The following is a 17524-nucleotide window of genomic DNA, read 5'->3' on the forward strand; positions in this document are numbered from 1 at the left end:
TGGTCCACACATCCTTACTGCTTTTGTTAAATGTAATAAAAGGTGAACATTAAAAGTCATTTTCTCAGTCCCATACAATTTTTTAAACTTTTTAACAAACTTCAATAATAATTTTTCACTTTTTTGCAAATCATATTCTGTAATATTACACTTTAACAATAAACCGATTCCTTCAACCAGTAAAGCAAAATGTTTTAGATATTTATCTTCAAGAATATTTGTTAAGCAAGGAATGCTGTAATAAAGAAGGAAAGATTTCCACTCGCTAGCTTTCCACATTCGGCGATCTTTTACTGACCTCGTCAGTCGATGAATTTTCGATGGTGGTTTAATATTTAGTAGAACAGAATTTAATTTTTTTAATTTCATTGGTGAACCGATGTAGTAAGGCATGCGATAGCCTGTAATCCAAATATCCAGCATTAAATACACAACTCCCAATAGAACACAGTGCATCCAATCCGGGGGAAATCCCCATAAAACATTAAAGTGCTTGACATTATACATAGGATTTGGACCTTTAAAGCCTTTATATGATTTCTTCTTTTTTTCTCCTTTTACTGCCTTTTTGTTTTGCAAGTTATATCCTTCCTTCATTTCTTCTCGTACGTCCTTTTCTTCTCGTTCTTGATATATTTCACCTATTTCTTGTGCATTTCCCGACAATGGATATTTCCAAGTTCCCTTTTTATTTATTTCACCTTCTTTGTTTTTCATTTTCACGTGCCTCCCTGGGTTATAACAATAAGGACATCCAAATTCCCCATTAAATTGTACATTATTAAGCAATTTTGCTCTTGCCACAGAATCCGCACAACAGCAAAGTGGAACAATTTTACTATAAATTTCTTGTCCTTCGAAATTAATCCACTTTACTCCTTCCATCAAAGCGCTAAAATGTTCTTTTAATGGTTTAAATAAAGCATGAGTCAATGGTTGCTTAGGGCCAAACCATAATCCACACAATAAAAGTTTTTTAAATCTTAATTCTTTAGGCAATTCATTTAAGGACAAAAGAATAGGCCAACAAGATCGAGAGCTAGATTTAAAAAACGCTGCGCCATCCAGAAAAAAGTTAAAACTCAAATTAAACGCAGATTTTAATATTGTTTTTTTTAAATTTTTATACAACTCACCATCATATATATCTTCAATGTTATCTCAGTATGACATTCTATATGCTTCATTCTCCTTTAATGCCTTATTAATTTCAGGAATCTCTAGGAATCTTTTTAACTGGGTTTTTAAATCAAACATGGCAAAAAAATAACCATCATTAATATCTTTTTTCCAGTTATGTCCACAAGAAGTGCATATAATATGAGCTAAACGAGTTACTCCTTCTTGAACTTTTACAACATCGTTACAATTGGGACACAAGGTATAATATGTAATTATATTTAGGACTTTAGAAAAGATTTTCTTTATTTTGTGAATAGTGTCAGGCAAACAATTTGGACCGATTAAGATGTGCAAAATATCCAGTAAATTTTGAACTCCTGTGTTACTTAAACCTGTGCGTGCTGCGAAAGTTACTATTATAATAATAGATTCAGCTAATGACACTGTACTTCCATTATATAAAGGTTGTTGCAGATATTCGTAGTCAAAAAGTATATCTTCATTTTCACTTCTATCTTCATATTCTTCTTCACCTTCTTCATTGCTATCTTCCAATTCATCATTACTATAATCTTCTTTTCTTTCAAGGTATTGTACGTGTTGTATATCTGGGTCTTCATTTTCAGCAATATTGTCATTATTAATGTTTTTTTCTTCTTCTTTCTCGATTCGTTCGTCGTTACTTTCAATGTCATCTTGATAATTATCTGTATTTTCTTCTAATACTTCTTCTTCTCTACTAATATTGCTTACTTCCATTTCGTCACCAGCAGTAGCTACATATTTTCTAATTAATACTGGTGTATGTCTCACATTTTTTTCAGTCTTGTTTTCGAAGTTTCTTACATCTTCATCAATATTGTTATGTGTTTCATCTTCGACGCTCTGAAAAATAATAAATCATTAATTATATAAGTCCTTACTTAGGTTTTATAATGATATTGTATAGTCCCAGATAGCACATAACCTTGCCAGAAAAGGAATATCCGAAGTGTTTCAGGTCTGGTAAGGGATATAAAACGTCCCAAAATGTATTACGAATGTTCTTAAAACGTAATACAATTTTTGTGTCAAATGAAACACTGTAAAGGTTGACATGAACTTGCCTCAAAGTTACTCAGTAAGTTCATTAGGTTGCTATAGTGTTGTTTCAAGGTTACAAAAAAGGAAGTAAATTTTAAAACGAAAATTTTTTAAGTTTTGTTTTATCTTTTTTATAAATTTTAAGACAAATATACATTAATTATTGCACACGGAAAATTAAGAAACAAAAATTATGAAAATTGCTGCATGTTTCTTTTCAAACCTTGCAACATTGAGGCAAGCAAACGGCAACCTTTCAGTATTACCTTATGATAGGTAAACATTTTAGCCTTATGATAAGCTGGCGACAACCTTGAGCTGCAATCTTACTAACATTGCATGGCGAACTTACGGTAAGCTTACCAAAAGGTTATTTGCTATCAGATGTATATACATATGGGTAATTCTCCTGAAAGGGACCAATTCACGTGGCTCCAATAAGAGATTAATTATTTACATTTATTGTTTATTGATATTCAATCAGGTTTTAATTTTTTAAACTATGTATATTTATATTCTGTAAACATTTATCTATCTTTACATAATCTTACAATGCTTATACATTTAAAGTTTTTTCTAATTGGCTCAGTCCATTATGTTTCACTTAACCCATTAATGCCCATGGGCACAGGAACGCAGATATCAGCAAAATAACAATTGGGATCCTGGCATGGGGTCTAATAATAATTTTTGACGTTAAAAATTTTGTTTAAAAAAATTTGTTTAAAAAATTTGTTATAAACAAATTAAGAAAAATTAATTTTCATAAAAAACTGATAGCGCCATTCGATTCTACGCGAAAAACTACTACGAGAACATATGTTACATAATTTTTTAAAAAAGACCTATTGTTATAAAAATGTTATAAACAATTAGCCTGCATAAATACTCGTTCCAGCCCATGGGCACAGAAACGCAGATATTAAAAAAGTAACAATTGGGATCCTGGCATGGGGTCTAATAATAATTTTTAATGTTAAAAATTGTTTAAAAAAATTTTTTAAAACAATTTGTTATAAACAAATAAAGAAAAACTGTTTTTTATAAAATTATGTAATATATGTTCTCGTAGTAGTTTTTCGCGTAGAATCGAATGGCGCTATCAGTTGTTTATAAAAATAAATTTTTCTTAATTTGTTTATAAGAAATTAAATTTTTTTAAATTTGTTTATAACAAAAAAAATTTTTTAAACAAAATTTTTAACGTCAAAAATTATTATTATACCCCATGCCAGGATCCCAATAGTTACTTTTTTGATATCTGCGTTTCTGTGCCCATGGGCTGGAACGAGTATATATGCAGGCTAATTGTTTATAATATTTTTATAAAATTATGTAAAAAAAAATTATGTAATATATGTTCTCGTAGTAGTTTTTCGCGTAGAATCGAATCGTGCTATCAGTTTTTTATGAAAATCAATTTTTCTTAATTTGTTTATAACAAATTGTTTAAACAAATTTTTTTAAACAAAATTTTTAAAGTCAAAAATTATTATTAATGCCCATGCCAGGATCCCAATTGTTATTTTTTTAATTAATGGCATTAATGGGTTAAAGTCGTCGCGGTCTATTTTTTAAAAATTGTTATATTTTACAAAAATGATTTTTAATATTCTGAGAATACATGCTCGATAAACATTCTCAGAATATTAAAGATCATTTCTATAAAATATTACAGTTTTTAAAACATAATGGACTGACCCAATTCAAAAACATATTTAATTTTGTCTTCGAATTTTAGTTAAATAGCATGTATATTTTATAAGGGTGATTCTCCGCGTAGCGCACAATTTGGATTTTACTATTTTTGAAATTTTTTTTCAAATTAAGTAAAAGTTGATATAGAATTTTAAAGTTCAACATTCAAGAACGAAATATTCGTGGTGGGCAAGACAAAATAATTATAATTTTCTTTTTTACAATAAACACCCATGTAAAATTGATTACACCATGACGCTCTGATTCGACCATGACGCACAAGAAAAACTAATTTTTAAGCAAATTATTATCGATTTCAAAAATTCTTTTCTTCCACGTCGTTTGTTTTACTTACTTTATACTACTAAACTTGCTTTGGGGTTAAATATAAATAATTATTCATTTTATTGCAAATGTATTATGATTCGACTACGACGATTCTGTGATTCCCTATGCAACTTTCATGCTTGTAACACATATAAAACAGAAAAATAAATTTTTTTATTAATTTCTTTTTTAGTAATTTACTTAGGAGAGTTTATTAATGCTTTTTATTAATGTTAAGTAATTTTTCGATTTGATTTTTGATGTAAATTATGCAATTTTACAAAGTGATGATACCATGACGCGAAAACGGGGGACAAGAAATATCTATACAAAAATATTAAAAAATACATTTTTTTTCCATAAGTGTTTTGTTTTTCTCAATTCTACTAATTTAGACAATGAGAAAATATCAATATTCATTATATTTATTATTATATTTTACTAAAAAAAAACAACATTTTATATATGAAATGGTAGTACGCTACGGACTGATTACTTCATGACGTTTTGGCACCTTAAAACAGATTTTTAAGTAAAATTATAAACTTTTAAATGACAACAACTATAGACTTTTATTTGTTATCCTGGAAATAAGTTATCCACGTTGAATTTATTAGAATATATGAAACTGATTTCTTAAAAAACATAAGGGATATTGAATTGTGCGCTAGGCGGAGAATCACCCATAATTATATTTTTTATATTTGATAGGTGTTTTGTTTTTAAATTTTTATTTATTGTTTTGAAATATCTAACTTTGAAATTATAAATTATTTATTTAATAAATATAAAATTTACAAGCAAAAAGTGTAATAACTTAAAACATAACAATTTATTATTTAAAACAAAATATTCCTACCGAGCTTTTTTACAGAATCATTAATTTTAATGTTATAATTTAATATAATTCACCTCTATAAAATACATGATAATTAAATGTTGCTGGAGGTCATATTTCTGAAAATTAATTTTTGGTAAATTATATTCTTATCTTTAAACATCATCAAAATTTATTTATGAAAAGAAAATTAAAAAAAAATAATTTGATTTTTTGGTAATTCAAAGAAAAAAGTATCTTTCAGGAGAATCACCTATATAGTAAAAAATTTCATTCTTGAACATTAACATTTAGGATTCCATACAGTTTTTTATTCAATTAAGAAAAATTTAGATAATAGTAATAGCTAAACTAAACTTTCCTAATATCAGATATTACATGCTGTAATATGCCCTTTCAAAAGAAACGTGATGGCAAGTTTTCAAGCCCTGATTTGTGTTCAGCATAAAAAATCCGTTTGGGAACACTATGTCCCATTCTAATCGCAGAACCCTTGTAGGGCTTTATTGATGTCTTTATATAATAATTTTAAACATACTTACATTTGACAAGTCTTCTACATCCATTGCTTGTGTTGATTCATCATCCTGGAAAATTTTTTGCTGATTATAAATAATATTTAAATGTTATTATATATATATATCATATAAAAACTACATTTAGAAATCCACATCCCAGAAAGCACAACTATTTTCAGAAAGTTTACTGTTTTTATTAAAGGGCTAATTAAAGAAACAATTACATTATTTCTATTTATTTTGAAAAATTGAATAATATATAAATATTAAGAAATAGTCAATTTAGAAAAATAATTTTTATTTATTTTTTATATTCATACTTTAATTTTTTTTAATTTACTATTTCATTCAATTTAAAAAGAGAAGTAAGAACCCAGTTTACATGCTGCTTATTCGGCCCTGCCCCAAAGAATCAGGTAAGCAGCGAGAGTGCAATGAGTGTGTATAACCACCTCAATTTTAGAAAAACATGCTTGCACATTTTTGTTGATATTTCAAAAACTGTTGAAGGGTTTTTAAGTTTCAAAGACTTTCATGATTATGCTGCAGAATTTTTAAATTTGTCTTTCAATTTTACCACACTGTGCAACCACACAAACATATTCCACAAAAATAGAAAAATTAATCAATTTTTTCAAAATATCTTAAGTGTTAAAATCTCTTAAAAATATAAAATAATATTTATTTATTTATATATTAATAGACGCAGAATTTAATAGGCTTTTAAACAATTGAAGAACCAAGTTTCTATAATTTTCGAATAATAGACTAGGTTATTTTAATTTCAGCAGCAATTTTTTTTATCTCGCCCGTCGTTCATACTGACAATTTTTGACGGTAGTGTAGATAGTTATATTTTTACTGGTTAAAATTAAGAAACTGCTAAATTAAATATAAAAATATTTTTCATGAAAAAATGTTTTCTGTGTAAAAAATATTTTTAAATATTTCTCAAACGTCTTTATATATATCATAAATTTAACAGAAACATGAAAAGAAAAAAATTAAAGAATACTATGAATCGGTTGGTGAAGAATTTTGAAGATATTGAATCTTTAGAAATTTGAAAGAAGTCGAAAAAATGGTATGGTCCACATGTTTCTTACAACTGATTCTTTGCAAGAAATTTTCACAGCCTCCCTTGGTCGAGCGCTCCTAGGCGCAGCTCCCACGGTTGAACACATCATAACGCAGTATAAACAGTTTTAATTTTTTATATATAAATATTTAAATAATTTGTGTATTTTAAAGAGGTTTTTAATAAAACTCTTTAATAATAAAAAATAATAAAAAATTCGGAAAAAATCATGACTTAAAGATAGGAAAAATATCTAACAAAGGTGGAAAATGTTCTGAAATAATTCGAAAATTTCTCCAATTTTTTATTCGGAAAAATTCTCACTGTCTGGGGTTCCGTGCTGTCCGTATTTTTTCAGAAAAATTGTTTACAGTGCACAGGACTCGAACTAGGTCCGTAAATTTGCTTATAGTCCGTAAAAGTTAGTTTTATTAAAAAAAAATACGTAATTTGTTTAAAAAAGCACAAAAAGTTCATAAATTGTACGATACAATTTGGAGAATTTTTGAGAAGTTACAAATTATTGCAGAAATTCAATTATTATTTGAAGAAAATTACTTTAAACATTTTATCAATTTTTTCACTTACCATATTATTCAAAGTTTCCCAACATCTACGAATGATATGCTTGGGTAAAGTGTCCACAATTCCATCTTTTTTAAAATACTGTTTGTACTGCTTTCTTCCACTCATTTTTTAACACTTCATTTACACTTTTAGGCAACAGTTAAGCACTTCATTTTGAATCTGTTATTCCACTGTGTCAGAAATAGTACTGCCTCTAGGAGAAACTTCTCACTGCCTTTTGTGTATGCAACATCACAATTTTAAACTCATTAGAAACTCATTAAATTGAGATGTAGAATGCAGGGCTGGCTCTAGCAATCACTGAAAGACCTAGACAACCAAAAACACTCAGCGGAACTTGTTGTGGAATCAATAACATTTCTGCCTTTCTGTGTTGTTTTTTTGATTTATTGTTAAAGGTTTTGTGAAATAAAAATTTGTTGTAAATAAAACTTTTAAACTTTTTCATAATTTATTATTGAAAATGCTTAAAACACGCTTGGTCCAGAGGGACTTCAAATTTTTTTCATTGCAATTTTCAGAAAATTTTTAGACATACGTTTAAAAGTTTATTGTACTTTTCTTTTTCTTCTTAAGAAGAACCCCAAATATGACTACTATGTTTTTCTTGGAAAAAGTACAAAAAATTAAAATATAAAATAGATTATATAACAAACTTTATACTTATACATATACATATCAATTTGGAAATAAAAAAATTGAAATATAATAAATACACTTCACTTTTGGCTTAATAACCATTCTAAACTTTAAACAATCATAAAAATGTAATTCAAGAGTATATGTGTAAGTGAAAATTTGTGGGGGGGCAACCTGCAAGCCATAAACTGAGAAAAAGTTTTTACCTTTAATTACCTATAAAAATGTTTCATTTGCTAGCAGATGAAAATGTCTCAATTTTAATTTATCAAAATTTTTTCAAAAATCAATTTCAGAATTTATTTAACTAGGATTGTATTATTGCTTTTTATCGCTCTAAAAGGATTTTAATTATGGTATTTCTAGAATGAAAAATAACGTTAACGAGACAACCAGAAAGCCTTCCCCTATGATAAAGCATAAGAATTTGGTTCATGGTGTTTGATCCCCGCGAGCATCAGATATATTAAAATATGTATTTATAGGATAAAATTTGGTATCCAAGTCTCGTCCGATTACTGGCCCAAATTTTGGACCGATCCTCAATTATTCTAGAAATCTCAATGTCAAATTGATTTTGCCAATTACGAAACTTGTCTGGGCCGATTACTAAACCAGCATAAATAAATAATGGCAGTATCGTTTACATTAGTTTTCAATTTTTATAAAAATAGTAGATTTTTTACTAAATAATATTATTAATAATTATTATTTCTAGGTAATTAATAATTAATGTAACATTTTATGTTATTGATTTACTTTGCTTCAGCTTATAAATTTTTGATGTGTAGGTAGATTTTTTCAAGGACTAATTATGTTTTAATTAATAATATAATTTTCATTTAAAATTAATAAACAAATGAAAATAATAATAAATATAAAAATATAATAAAATAATAATAATAAGAAATTATTTGGTTGGACTACACAAATTTTTGTTGCAATAGCGCACTCTCTGATTCTAGCAGAGCGCAGAGGAAGACTCTAGTTTAGCTATGAAATTTGAGTTAATCCCGGTTTGAGTTTAGTTCTGTTTTGACAGTGGCAGACAAGTGATTCAGACCCGAGCAGTATTGTGCGCACAACATTTCGCAAGTGGATTTCGTGAAAAAAACTTATAAAAGTGATGTAACTTGAAGATGAGTTCTTGTGCAGAATTTTATGCTAAAGTGGAAGATGAAAAAAGGGAGCAGCATGTAATACCCATTAAAAATATTAAAAAATTCAACGTTGAAGTATGGGAAAAAAACCAAATAGAATTAAAGTTAAAGTATTTTAAAGTGAAAATACCAATTATTAATAGTGAAGGCGAAGAAATTATTGAAAAGAGGAAAGCTGTGATTTTGAAAGTTTCAGGTAATTACAATCAATTATTGTATTAATAATATAAAAAATAATAATAATATTAAAAAATTAATATTAATATTAATATTAATATTAATATATTAATAATATTAAAAAATTAAAAGTTTTCAATTACTTTTTGGCAAAAACAATCCCTTAACTATTCTAGAAGCAAGTGTAGAAGAACATTTAACTGTCAGTTTGATATAAATTTAAAGTTCTAAAACAGAAAAATATTTTTTCATATACAATATGTAAATAATACTTAGTACATATATATATTTTTTTAAGCAATTTTAATGACACTTGTTACTTTGAATTGTAAGAATTGTACAGTTGTAAGAATTATAGTAATTATTGTAATTAAAATTGTAATAAAGTTTTCAATTACAAGAATGACACCATTTTTCAAAATTTTAAATATTTGTGCCAAAATGCTAACTAAAATTATAAAAATTTTAATAAAAGTTAAAAATAATAATGCTTTGGATTTTTTTGGATTTGCTAAACCGAAGACGGTTCGAATTCTAAACCGTTAACTCAAGAAAATTTCCAAGCAAATGAAAAGTTTAAAAATTCTTCAAATTCAAATACTACATATTTAATGTGTAGAGTTTTAATTATTTTCATTTTATGCGTATAGAATTTCGGAATTTAAGATTAAATTGTTTGAATTTTAAATATAATTTGATATAAAGTATCGATAATTCAGCGACTGGGTGGAACTCGCCTTGAGCTAGGACGCATTTCTTGATATCAGTCACGTAGAAGTGTAGGCCTCTGCACCTTTTGCTGCTGCCCGACTGGTACCAAGAAGTGTTTCCGAGCGCAAGGCGAGTTCCTCCCAGAATTTTTACGTGTACAATATAATTATGTAATATTTTAAATATTAATTACTTTCCTTGTGTATGATTTAATTGTGTATAAGATTCATACATATTCATTCAAAATTTAAAATGACGGAACAAATTAACAGTCAGTTTATCGATCAGGCATAACTTCTGAATTGTAGGCTAGTTAAGAATTTTTTAAAAATATATTGTGTCCCGCATTTTAATTATATGAATGTGTATGGTAGCAAAATAATGTAATGATTTTTGAAAAATTTTGTAGATAGTCAAAGTTCACTGGAAAGTAAAAGATGTGCGCCACCCCCATCTCATCTTCTGAATGATCTGTCTGAGTCAACAAATAGTGACAGTTTGGACGAATCAAAAAATAATGTTTCAAAAGTAAGTAGTTTTCAGTATTAATTGTTTAGTTTCCATTTACAGTTTCGGGATGATTCTAAAACAAAAGTAAAAGTCAGGGAATTTTATAAAAAATTAATTTCCTACTTAAAAATCACTAGAAATTTCTCAGAAAATTCCATGGAACTTCCATTAAATTTCTATTAAAATTCGATCCAGTTTCTATAAAAATTCTCTTGAATTTTCACTTTAAAATTTTTCAGAATAATTTTTACTATGCAGAACATGAAAGGTCACTAAAGTGAGGCAAATAATTTTTTCTTGTTGTGACTAAAAAGTATTTCGCAAAATTTAGAATTTCATTGGAAATTTAATTATAAATTATTTAATTTATTGTTACCAAATTCGGTGCTTTACATAAATGGCTAAAAATATTTTGATGGGAAAACCCAATTCTCTTTAAATGTTTTATGATCTTCTTGAGGGCTTTGAATATCCTTTTTTCACGAGTCCTAATCCCCTGGTCTCCCTGCTGCGTTGTATATCCATATGACAAAAAGGTGTGTAATAAAGAAGATAATATTTTTCAGAAATACTTTCTATGCTTTTAATTTTATTGAGTTCTCTGTTTATATAAATATGAGGAATAATGTTTCATTTCAGAAATATTAACCCTCACGGGCTCGAGTTCGTCTTTCCGACTGTGCGCACAAGCCAGGTCCGAAGGGACCTGGTATTTCAGTTCAATAGAAAATAAAAATTTATGATAGCAATGTTCTTAATATTTTTTATCTAACATATAATTACATCATTTTAAAAAAATTATTTAATAAAATAGTTTTAAAAATTATATTATTTATAATATAAAATAAATATATAAATGTATCAAATAAAAAGTAAAAAGAAATAAACTTTCGTCCGGGTCCGAGGGACCCGGCTCGAGCCCGTGAGGTTTGAGTAAAATGTAATGTGAATACATATACACACACAGACGGGCATAATTCAAAATATCATTATTCTTGACATTATTTTCTTTATGTGAAAAGCATTTTTCCCCAGGTCGAGAAAGGAAAAAAATCTCAAAAACTTAAAATGATAATTTTGGGGTAATACAATATTTCCTCTGTAAGGAAGAATTAAAATAAACAATAATTTTTTAATTCAATCTCTTTTCATAAACATACGTCCCATTAAAAATAATTAAAGAAAAAATAATTAATTTGATTTTTATTTATTATTTATGCAAACTTCAAAGTATTTACTTGACAAGTTTATTGAAAATTTTGTAAATATTTAAATGTCCCACTTCAATAAATGTTTAACGGGAAACTTTCCTGAAAATTAAAAAAAAAATTTCGCATTGGGGAAAGGTGTATGAGATGATCTCCCTAAGGGAGAATGACCATTATTCAAAGAAAAATCAACATTTTCGAGTTTTTTTGTACGAACTAGTAGATAATTAATTTATCTAACTTTTCTGATTAGAAATATATGCAGCTAATTAATATTTTACAAGTAAATTTAATTTTTCTAAAACCTTACAAAAGGATCATCTTGGACACCGGGGTGTCCAAGATGATCCCCCTGGTATGGGCAAGATGATCCGTACGTTTAGCTTAGCCCAATTATTGGAAAAGGAGACTAAATTGAAGGAATAACGTGTATATCAATATTAAATATGCATTATTTAGGCCATAAATGCTTTTGAACACTCACCACGATTCGTTTTCCTATTCTATAATTACATGTCATTTTGTACAACAAAAAAATTAATAAAATAGATGTACTTCGATTTCAACTTTTTGTGTTAAATAAGTTAGTTTACATAATAAAAACAAATAAGAAGCGAGAAAAATTGAATTTTTTATTAATACTAACAAATTCAGGTTGAGGTGAGATGAAATACATTGGAATCAGGGGGGATCATCTTGTACACCCATTGAGGGATCATCTTGCCCCAAATGACACTAATTTTTAATTTGTTCGTAACTTAACCTACAAGCTTTGGTAGTCAAAAGTAACAATCATAACACTTAATTGAAGATATACTGAACTATCAGCACAAGGAACTTTGAATTCCAGCTTCTACAACAAAAGTTACATAAGTTCAAAGTTTAGCTTTCCTTAGATCAAAACTATGAAATTTTTATTTTTTCCAATAAAATTTTTTTAATGACTCTTGTTATCATGACAGTTTGACTGATTCATAGGTTTGTCATTGGCAACGTCATTTGGCTCTCCAAAATTCAAAATGATCATCTTGCCCCAGGGGATCATCTCGTACACCTTTCCCCTACTGTATATGGGCAAAAATTTTATTTAAATTTTCAGGAAAGTTTTACGCTCTATTTTCGCCTATAAGAGAGAAGTCGAAAATTTTTTTTTATGATACGGAAAATTTGATTACAAAACGTAGAATAATATTAACAAAGGTGTAAAAAAACCATTGTCTGTCATTCAAAGTTAATGAATTTAACATTATTTCGAAAAAATTAAAATAATTTAGTTAAAATATGTTTTACAATTTTGTTTAACAACTAACCTAATTTCATTATTTTTATCAATTAATCATGATAAAGTGAAAATAATAAATTAGATAAAAACTCACGAAGTATAAACTATTTGCGATAAACTTCTAAATTTTTTAAACAATTTTTTGTATTTTTTCAGATTAATGTATTTATTAGTTATAGGTTTTGTTTTTAACTGAAAGTTGTCTCATCACTTTACATTGAAAACTTGTGTATATTAATTAGATATATAATTACATATTTAGATATTAATTATATTCATATATTAATTTAGTAACAAATAAAAAATGTTAAATATATATACAACAGGGAAAGAGTTATCGGCAGTTGAAAATTGTCAAAATCATTAAAGTGCCAATTTTCAATTAAGAATATTTTCTGTTCGTTGCAAGTACTTAATGTTTTGTGAGTTTTTATTTAATTTATTATTTCCACTAATTTGTAATTAATTGATAAATGTAATAAAATTAGGTTATTTGCGAAACAAAATTTCCAAACATTTTAACTATTATTTTAATTTTTTCTAGTATTTAATAATTAAATAATGATGAATTAATTAATTTTGAATAACAGACAATGGTTATTTTTACACTTTTATCAATTATTCTATGTTCATTAAACTAAATTCTAATGGACAAAAAAATAACAGTTTACCGTATCATAAACCAATGTTTTTTTACTCACTGGAAATTCTCGGTATAATTCCCGGGAACTTTTTATCATTGATTTAAATTAAGTCACACAAAAAAGTTAATCAGGAATCACTTATATAGATTGATAGGAGGTACCTAAATAATTGTTGGTTATCGATGTTTATTTTACTACGTCAAAAAATCTGACCGAGAATTTCCCGTTAGCACTCCCGGGAATATTTTCACGTGGGTAAATAATTGAATTTTTTAAAGAGTCCCTTTTTAACGTTGGTTTATATTTCTTAGAGCGAAGATTGATATTTAAAATTTTTATTAGTCCATTTAAAAAGAACATACACAATGAATTTTTTTAAATAAAATTGAATTTTCTCAAAGCTTTTTGAAAATTTAAATTTGTTCAGATAAATTATATTTATTTATTTCTTCAGCAAAATAAGTTTTGATTACTTTATTAAGTAAATAATTAATTATTAATGATTATTTTTAAATTTTTTTTGTCAAATTCTTCCCAAGAATTGAATTATTTTCATAAATAATACAACATTCTTTGGAGGAATTCAATTACTTTTATAAATATATTTTTAAAAATTCGAAAAATTCTTTGTTCAATTAAATTATTTTCTTTCAAATTATTAAAAAAAACATTAATTTTAAAAAATTTAAAGAAACTCGTCAGAACAATCTAATTATTCATAAATTTTTAATAAAAATTTCCGAAGCCATTTGTAGATTTATTTAGGTTTGAAATCAAATAAATTTAAATTTGATGATTAAAAAACTGGGAAAAATTTGGACACAGCCTGGAAAAAACCGGGAATTCTGTTGAACGAAAATAGTAAACACCCTGGTATACTTTCAAGGAATTTCTTTGTAACGTACACGGAAAAACTTAAGTTTGGAATATATTATTTTATAACATTTAATGTTACAAAAGGGGAATAGCAAGCATTATGACGTTATTAATATGAAAAGTACTATTTATAAATTATACTTGGAACATTCTCATATTGATTTTGTATATCTAAAATCATTCATCAAATTTCATTTTTGTAATCTTATTAATTTTCTTTTTGAAGGGCAAGAGTAAAAAACTATTAAGAGAGAAGGATATGAATAGGAAATTCATTGATGAGATTATGCATCAGGAAGTTCTAATTATTAACCATAAAGATGAGGTGATAGATGAGGTGAGTCATTTAGTCTAACTTTATACTTTAAGCTGAAGTTAACTAATGTCATTTTTCACAGACTTTTATCAGACTAAAAGTTTTGTGTACACTATTGACAAATTTAAAATATTATTTATTACAGATAGAACAAGAAAAATTGGAGAGATGCCCTTCCAATCAGCAACTTATAAAAAAAATTGGAAGATTGGAAAAGGAATTAGAAGAAGAGAAAAAAAAATGTAACCATGGAATAACTTTTTACGAAAAAGCTAAAGCGGAAATAAGAAACCTGCAAAACGAAAATTTCCTTCTAAAAAACCAAATTAATAGTATGTAAAGAAGACATTATTATTTATGACACTGTATATTTTAATTATACATTCACTTTTTAGAATTAGAAGAGGTCAAATTAGAAGCAAAAAGACATCAAGAAGAAAACTTAATTCAAAAACAAAAAATTTGCGGTAAGCGTCATTGAAAAGTAATCTCAAAATTGAGCTTTTTTATTTCACTGTGTTATACGTATTTTTATAATTTTTACAGATCTAGAGGAAGCATTGGTCAACAAGGACGGAAATATTCCATCTCCAATAGTACGTTCGATTTTATTCGAATTTTTTAAATTTAACCTTTTAATTTTTAACCTTCGAAACAAACTTAAAAAAAATATTCTCTTTTAGGTTTTTTTGAACGACTCTGTCGGTGTCAACAAGGATAAGTTCAATCTTCTAAAGATATCAACCAGAAAAGCTTCAGTGTTTATCGGCAACTTAGCGGAATTAGTTTTTGGTGCAGAAACATTAAGAACCCATTCGGTTTTCGGCAAAGCCAATAACAAATCTAAAGTGGAAAAAAAACCGCGACTAGAAGAAAGCAAACTGCATGCAGTTTATGGTAAAATTCCAGTTCAAGTTTCTTATCGGCTTAACATATTATTAAACGAATAAATGCTAAAATAAAAAACTAATTAATTTATTTTTTAGCTGGATTTGTTAATTGGGCTGAAGATCAAAGGTGGACTGAGAAAACATTCGAAAAAGAGTCGTTAAATTTTTTTAAATCCATAAATTATAAAAGAACAACTCTTTTAAGTAAAAGAAAGGATATAAAAAATAAACAACATTCAAAAAATTTGACTAAAACTAAAAACGTAAATCAAGAAAGCAGAGTGGCAATAGGTGATAAAAAAGGAGAAGAACAGAATGATGACAAAGAAGCAGACCTAGAAACAAACGAGGAAGTGGAAAATGATGAGATGGATCCACAAAGAAGTTTTGATGCAATTTTTCAAAATGCAATTGACAATGATTTAATCCAAGAAATGCAGGAAAATTTTTGTGACGACGTACAGGAACAATATAAAAATGAAATTTACTCACAAGGTTATACATGTATACATTTCAATTCATTATAATGTATTTTGATTTGTTTAAGTTATATATAAAATTTCAATTAATATTTGTTTAAATTTTAATTGAAATGATTTTTTAGATGTACCCGAAGAAGAGCAAAATAAACAAATGTCTCCCAAAAAAAGGAAAGCTAATGACATGGAGGATGAATCTGAAGAAAAGGAAAATTTAAACAAGAAACCACGATACACGGGACTAAATCCAGAAGCGCACTGGAAAAAAATATTGGGCAACAAACATTTAGTTACAAATATTGGACCTAGAATTCTTTCGTGTCAAATTTTAAACGAAAAACTGTTTTAGAAATTTGTTTGTTTTAAGTTATAACTAAAAACTCTTTGCTTTTTATAATTAATTTAAAACAAAAACACAATTCTCTTTTACCTAGTAAAAAAAAATTCGATACACGGACCGCGGAGTTCGTATACGAGCTCGGTAGCTCGTATGAGAAATATGAGAAATCTCTCATACGAGCCTTTCCCGTAATGAGAAGTGTATAGATGCTTGTATACGAGGTGCCTTTTAAAGCATTTTTATTAATGTAACACTATTTTAAAGTAAATGTAGATAATAGAAATAAATTTTCAAAGTAAAACAAAGCTAAATTCATAAGGGAAATGAAGTTTTAAGAAAAAAAGGATAATTTTGTTCAAAGAATTTATTCACACTGAAAAAAGGTTAGAATTTGATAATTCCTTGTTACTCTAACTAACCGACATTAGATATTTCTTGGATGCGGTAAGCACGATTTTGTATTGGCGGTAGAATAAATAAGTTTTTCTTCATTGCTAATTAATAATATATTATTATTTATTTATTAAATAAATGTTCATATAAAATAATTAAATTTAATACAAAATCGTGCTTACCGCATCCGAGAAATATCTAATGTCGGTAAGTTAGAGTAACAAGGAATTATCAAATTCTAACCTTTTTTCAGTGTGAATAAATTCTTTGAACAAAATTATCCTTTTTTTTTTAAAACTTCATTTCCCTTATAAATTTAGCTTTGTTTTACTTTGAAAATTCATTTCTATTATCTACATTTACTTTAAAATAGTGTTATATTAAGAAAAATGCTTTAAAAGTCACCTCGTATACAAGCATCTATACACTTCTCATTACGGAAAAGGCTCGTATGAGAGATTTCTCATATTTCTCATACGAGCTACCGAGCTCGTATACGAACTCCACGGTCCGTGTATCGAATTTTTTTTACTGGGTAATGATATCATTGATACAAAATAATTGATGTTGTAAATAAAAAGTTTTTAGTTATTACATAAATAATAATGAAATTGAAAAATGTATCTTTCATGCATTTTGACAATCTA

General features: G+C 26.9%; 1 protein-coding gene across 1 annotated transcript; it reads left to right on the forward strand.

Moving 5' to 3' along the window:
- Positions 1-9030: 9030 nt before the first annotated feature.
- Positions 9031-16493, forward strand: LOC122509571. The gene is made up of 9 exons (XM_043623737.1): positions 9031-9247; positions 10349-10467; positions 14686-14796; positions 14921-15107; positions 15171-15242; positions 15322-15371; positions 15459-15672; positions 15762-16160; positions 16270-16493. Exons 1-9 carry the CDS (start codon positions 9031-9033, stop codon positions 16491-16493), a joined length of 1593 nt encoding a protein of 530 aa, XP_043479672.1.
- Positions 16494-17524: the final 1031 nt, after the last annotated feature.

This window comes from Leptopilina heterotoma, unplaced genomic scaffold (genome assembly GCF_015476425.1).
Source record: "Leptopilina heterotoma isolate Lh14 unplaced genomic scaffold, ASM1547642v1 Lhet_608, whole genome shotgun sequence".
Lineage (NCBI taxonomy): Eukaryota > Metazoa > Arthropoda > Insecta > Hymenoptera > Figitidae > Leptopilina > Leptopilina heterotoma.

Excerpts from the sequence above, each read along its gene's own strand:
- LOC122509571 (XM_043623737.1), top strand. The coding sequence starts at position 9,031 with ATGAGTTCTTGTGCAGAATTTTATGCTAAAGTGGAAGATGAAAAAAGG. Across the intron at positions 15,243-15,321 it reads TCAAAAACAAAAAATTTGCG|ATCTAGAGGAAGCATTGGTC; the intron begins GTAAGCGTCATT and ends TAATTTTTACAG. Across the intron at positions 15,372-15,458 it reads GAAATATTCCATCTCCAATA|GTTTTTTTGAACGACTCTGT; the intron begins GTACGTTCGATT and ends ATTCTCTTTTAG.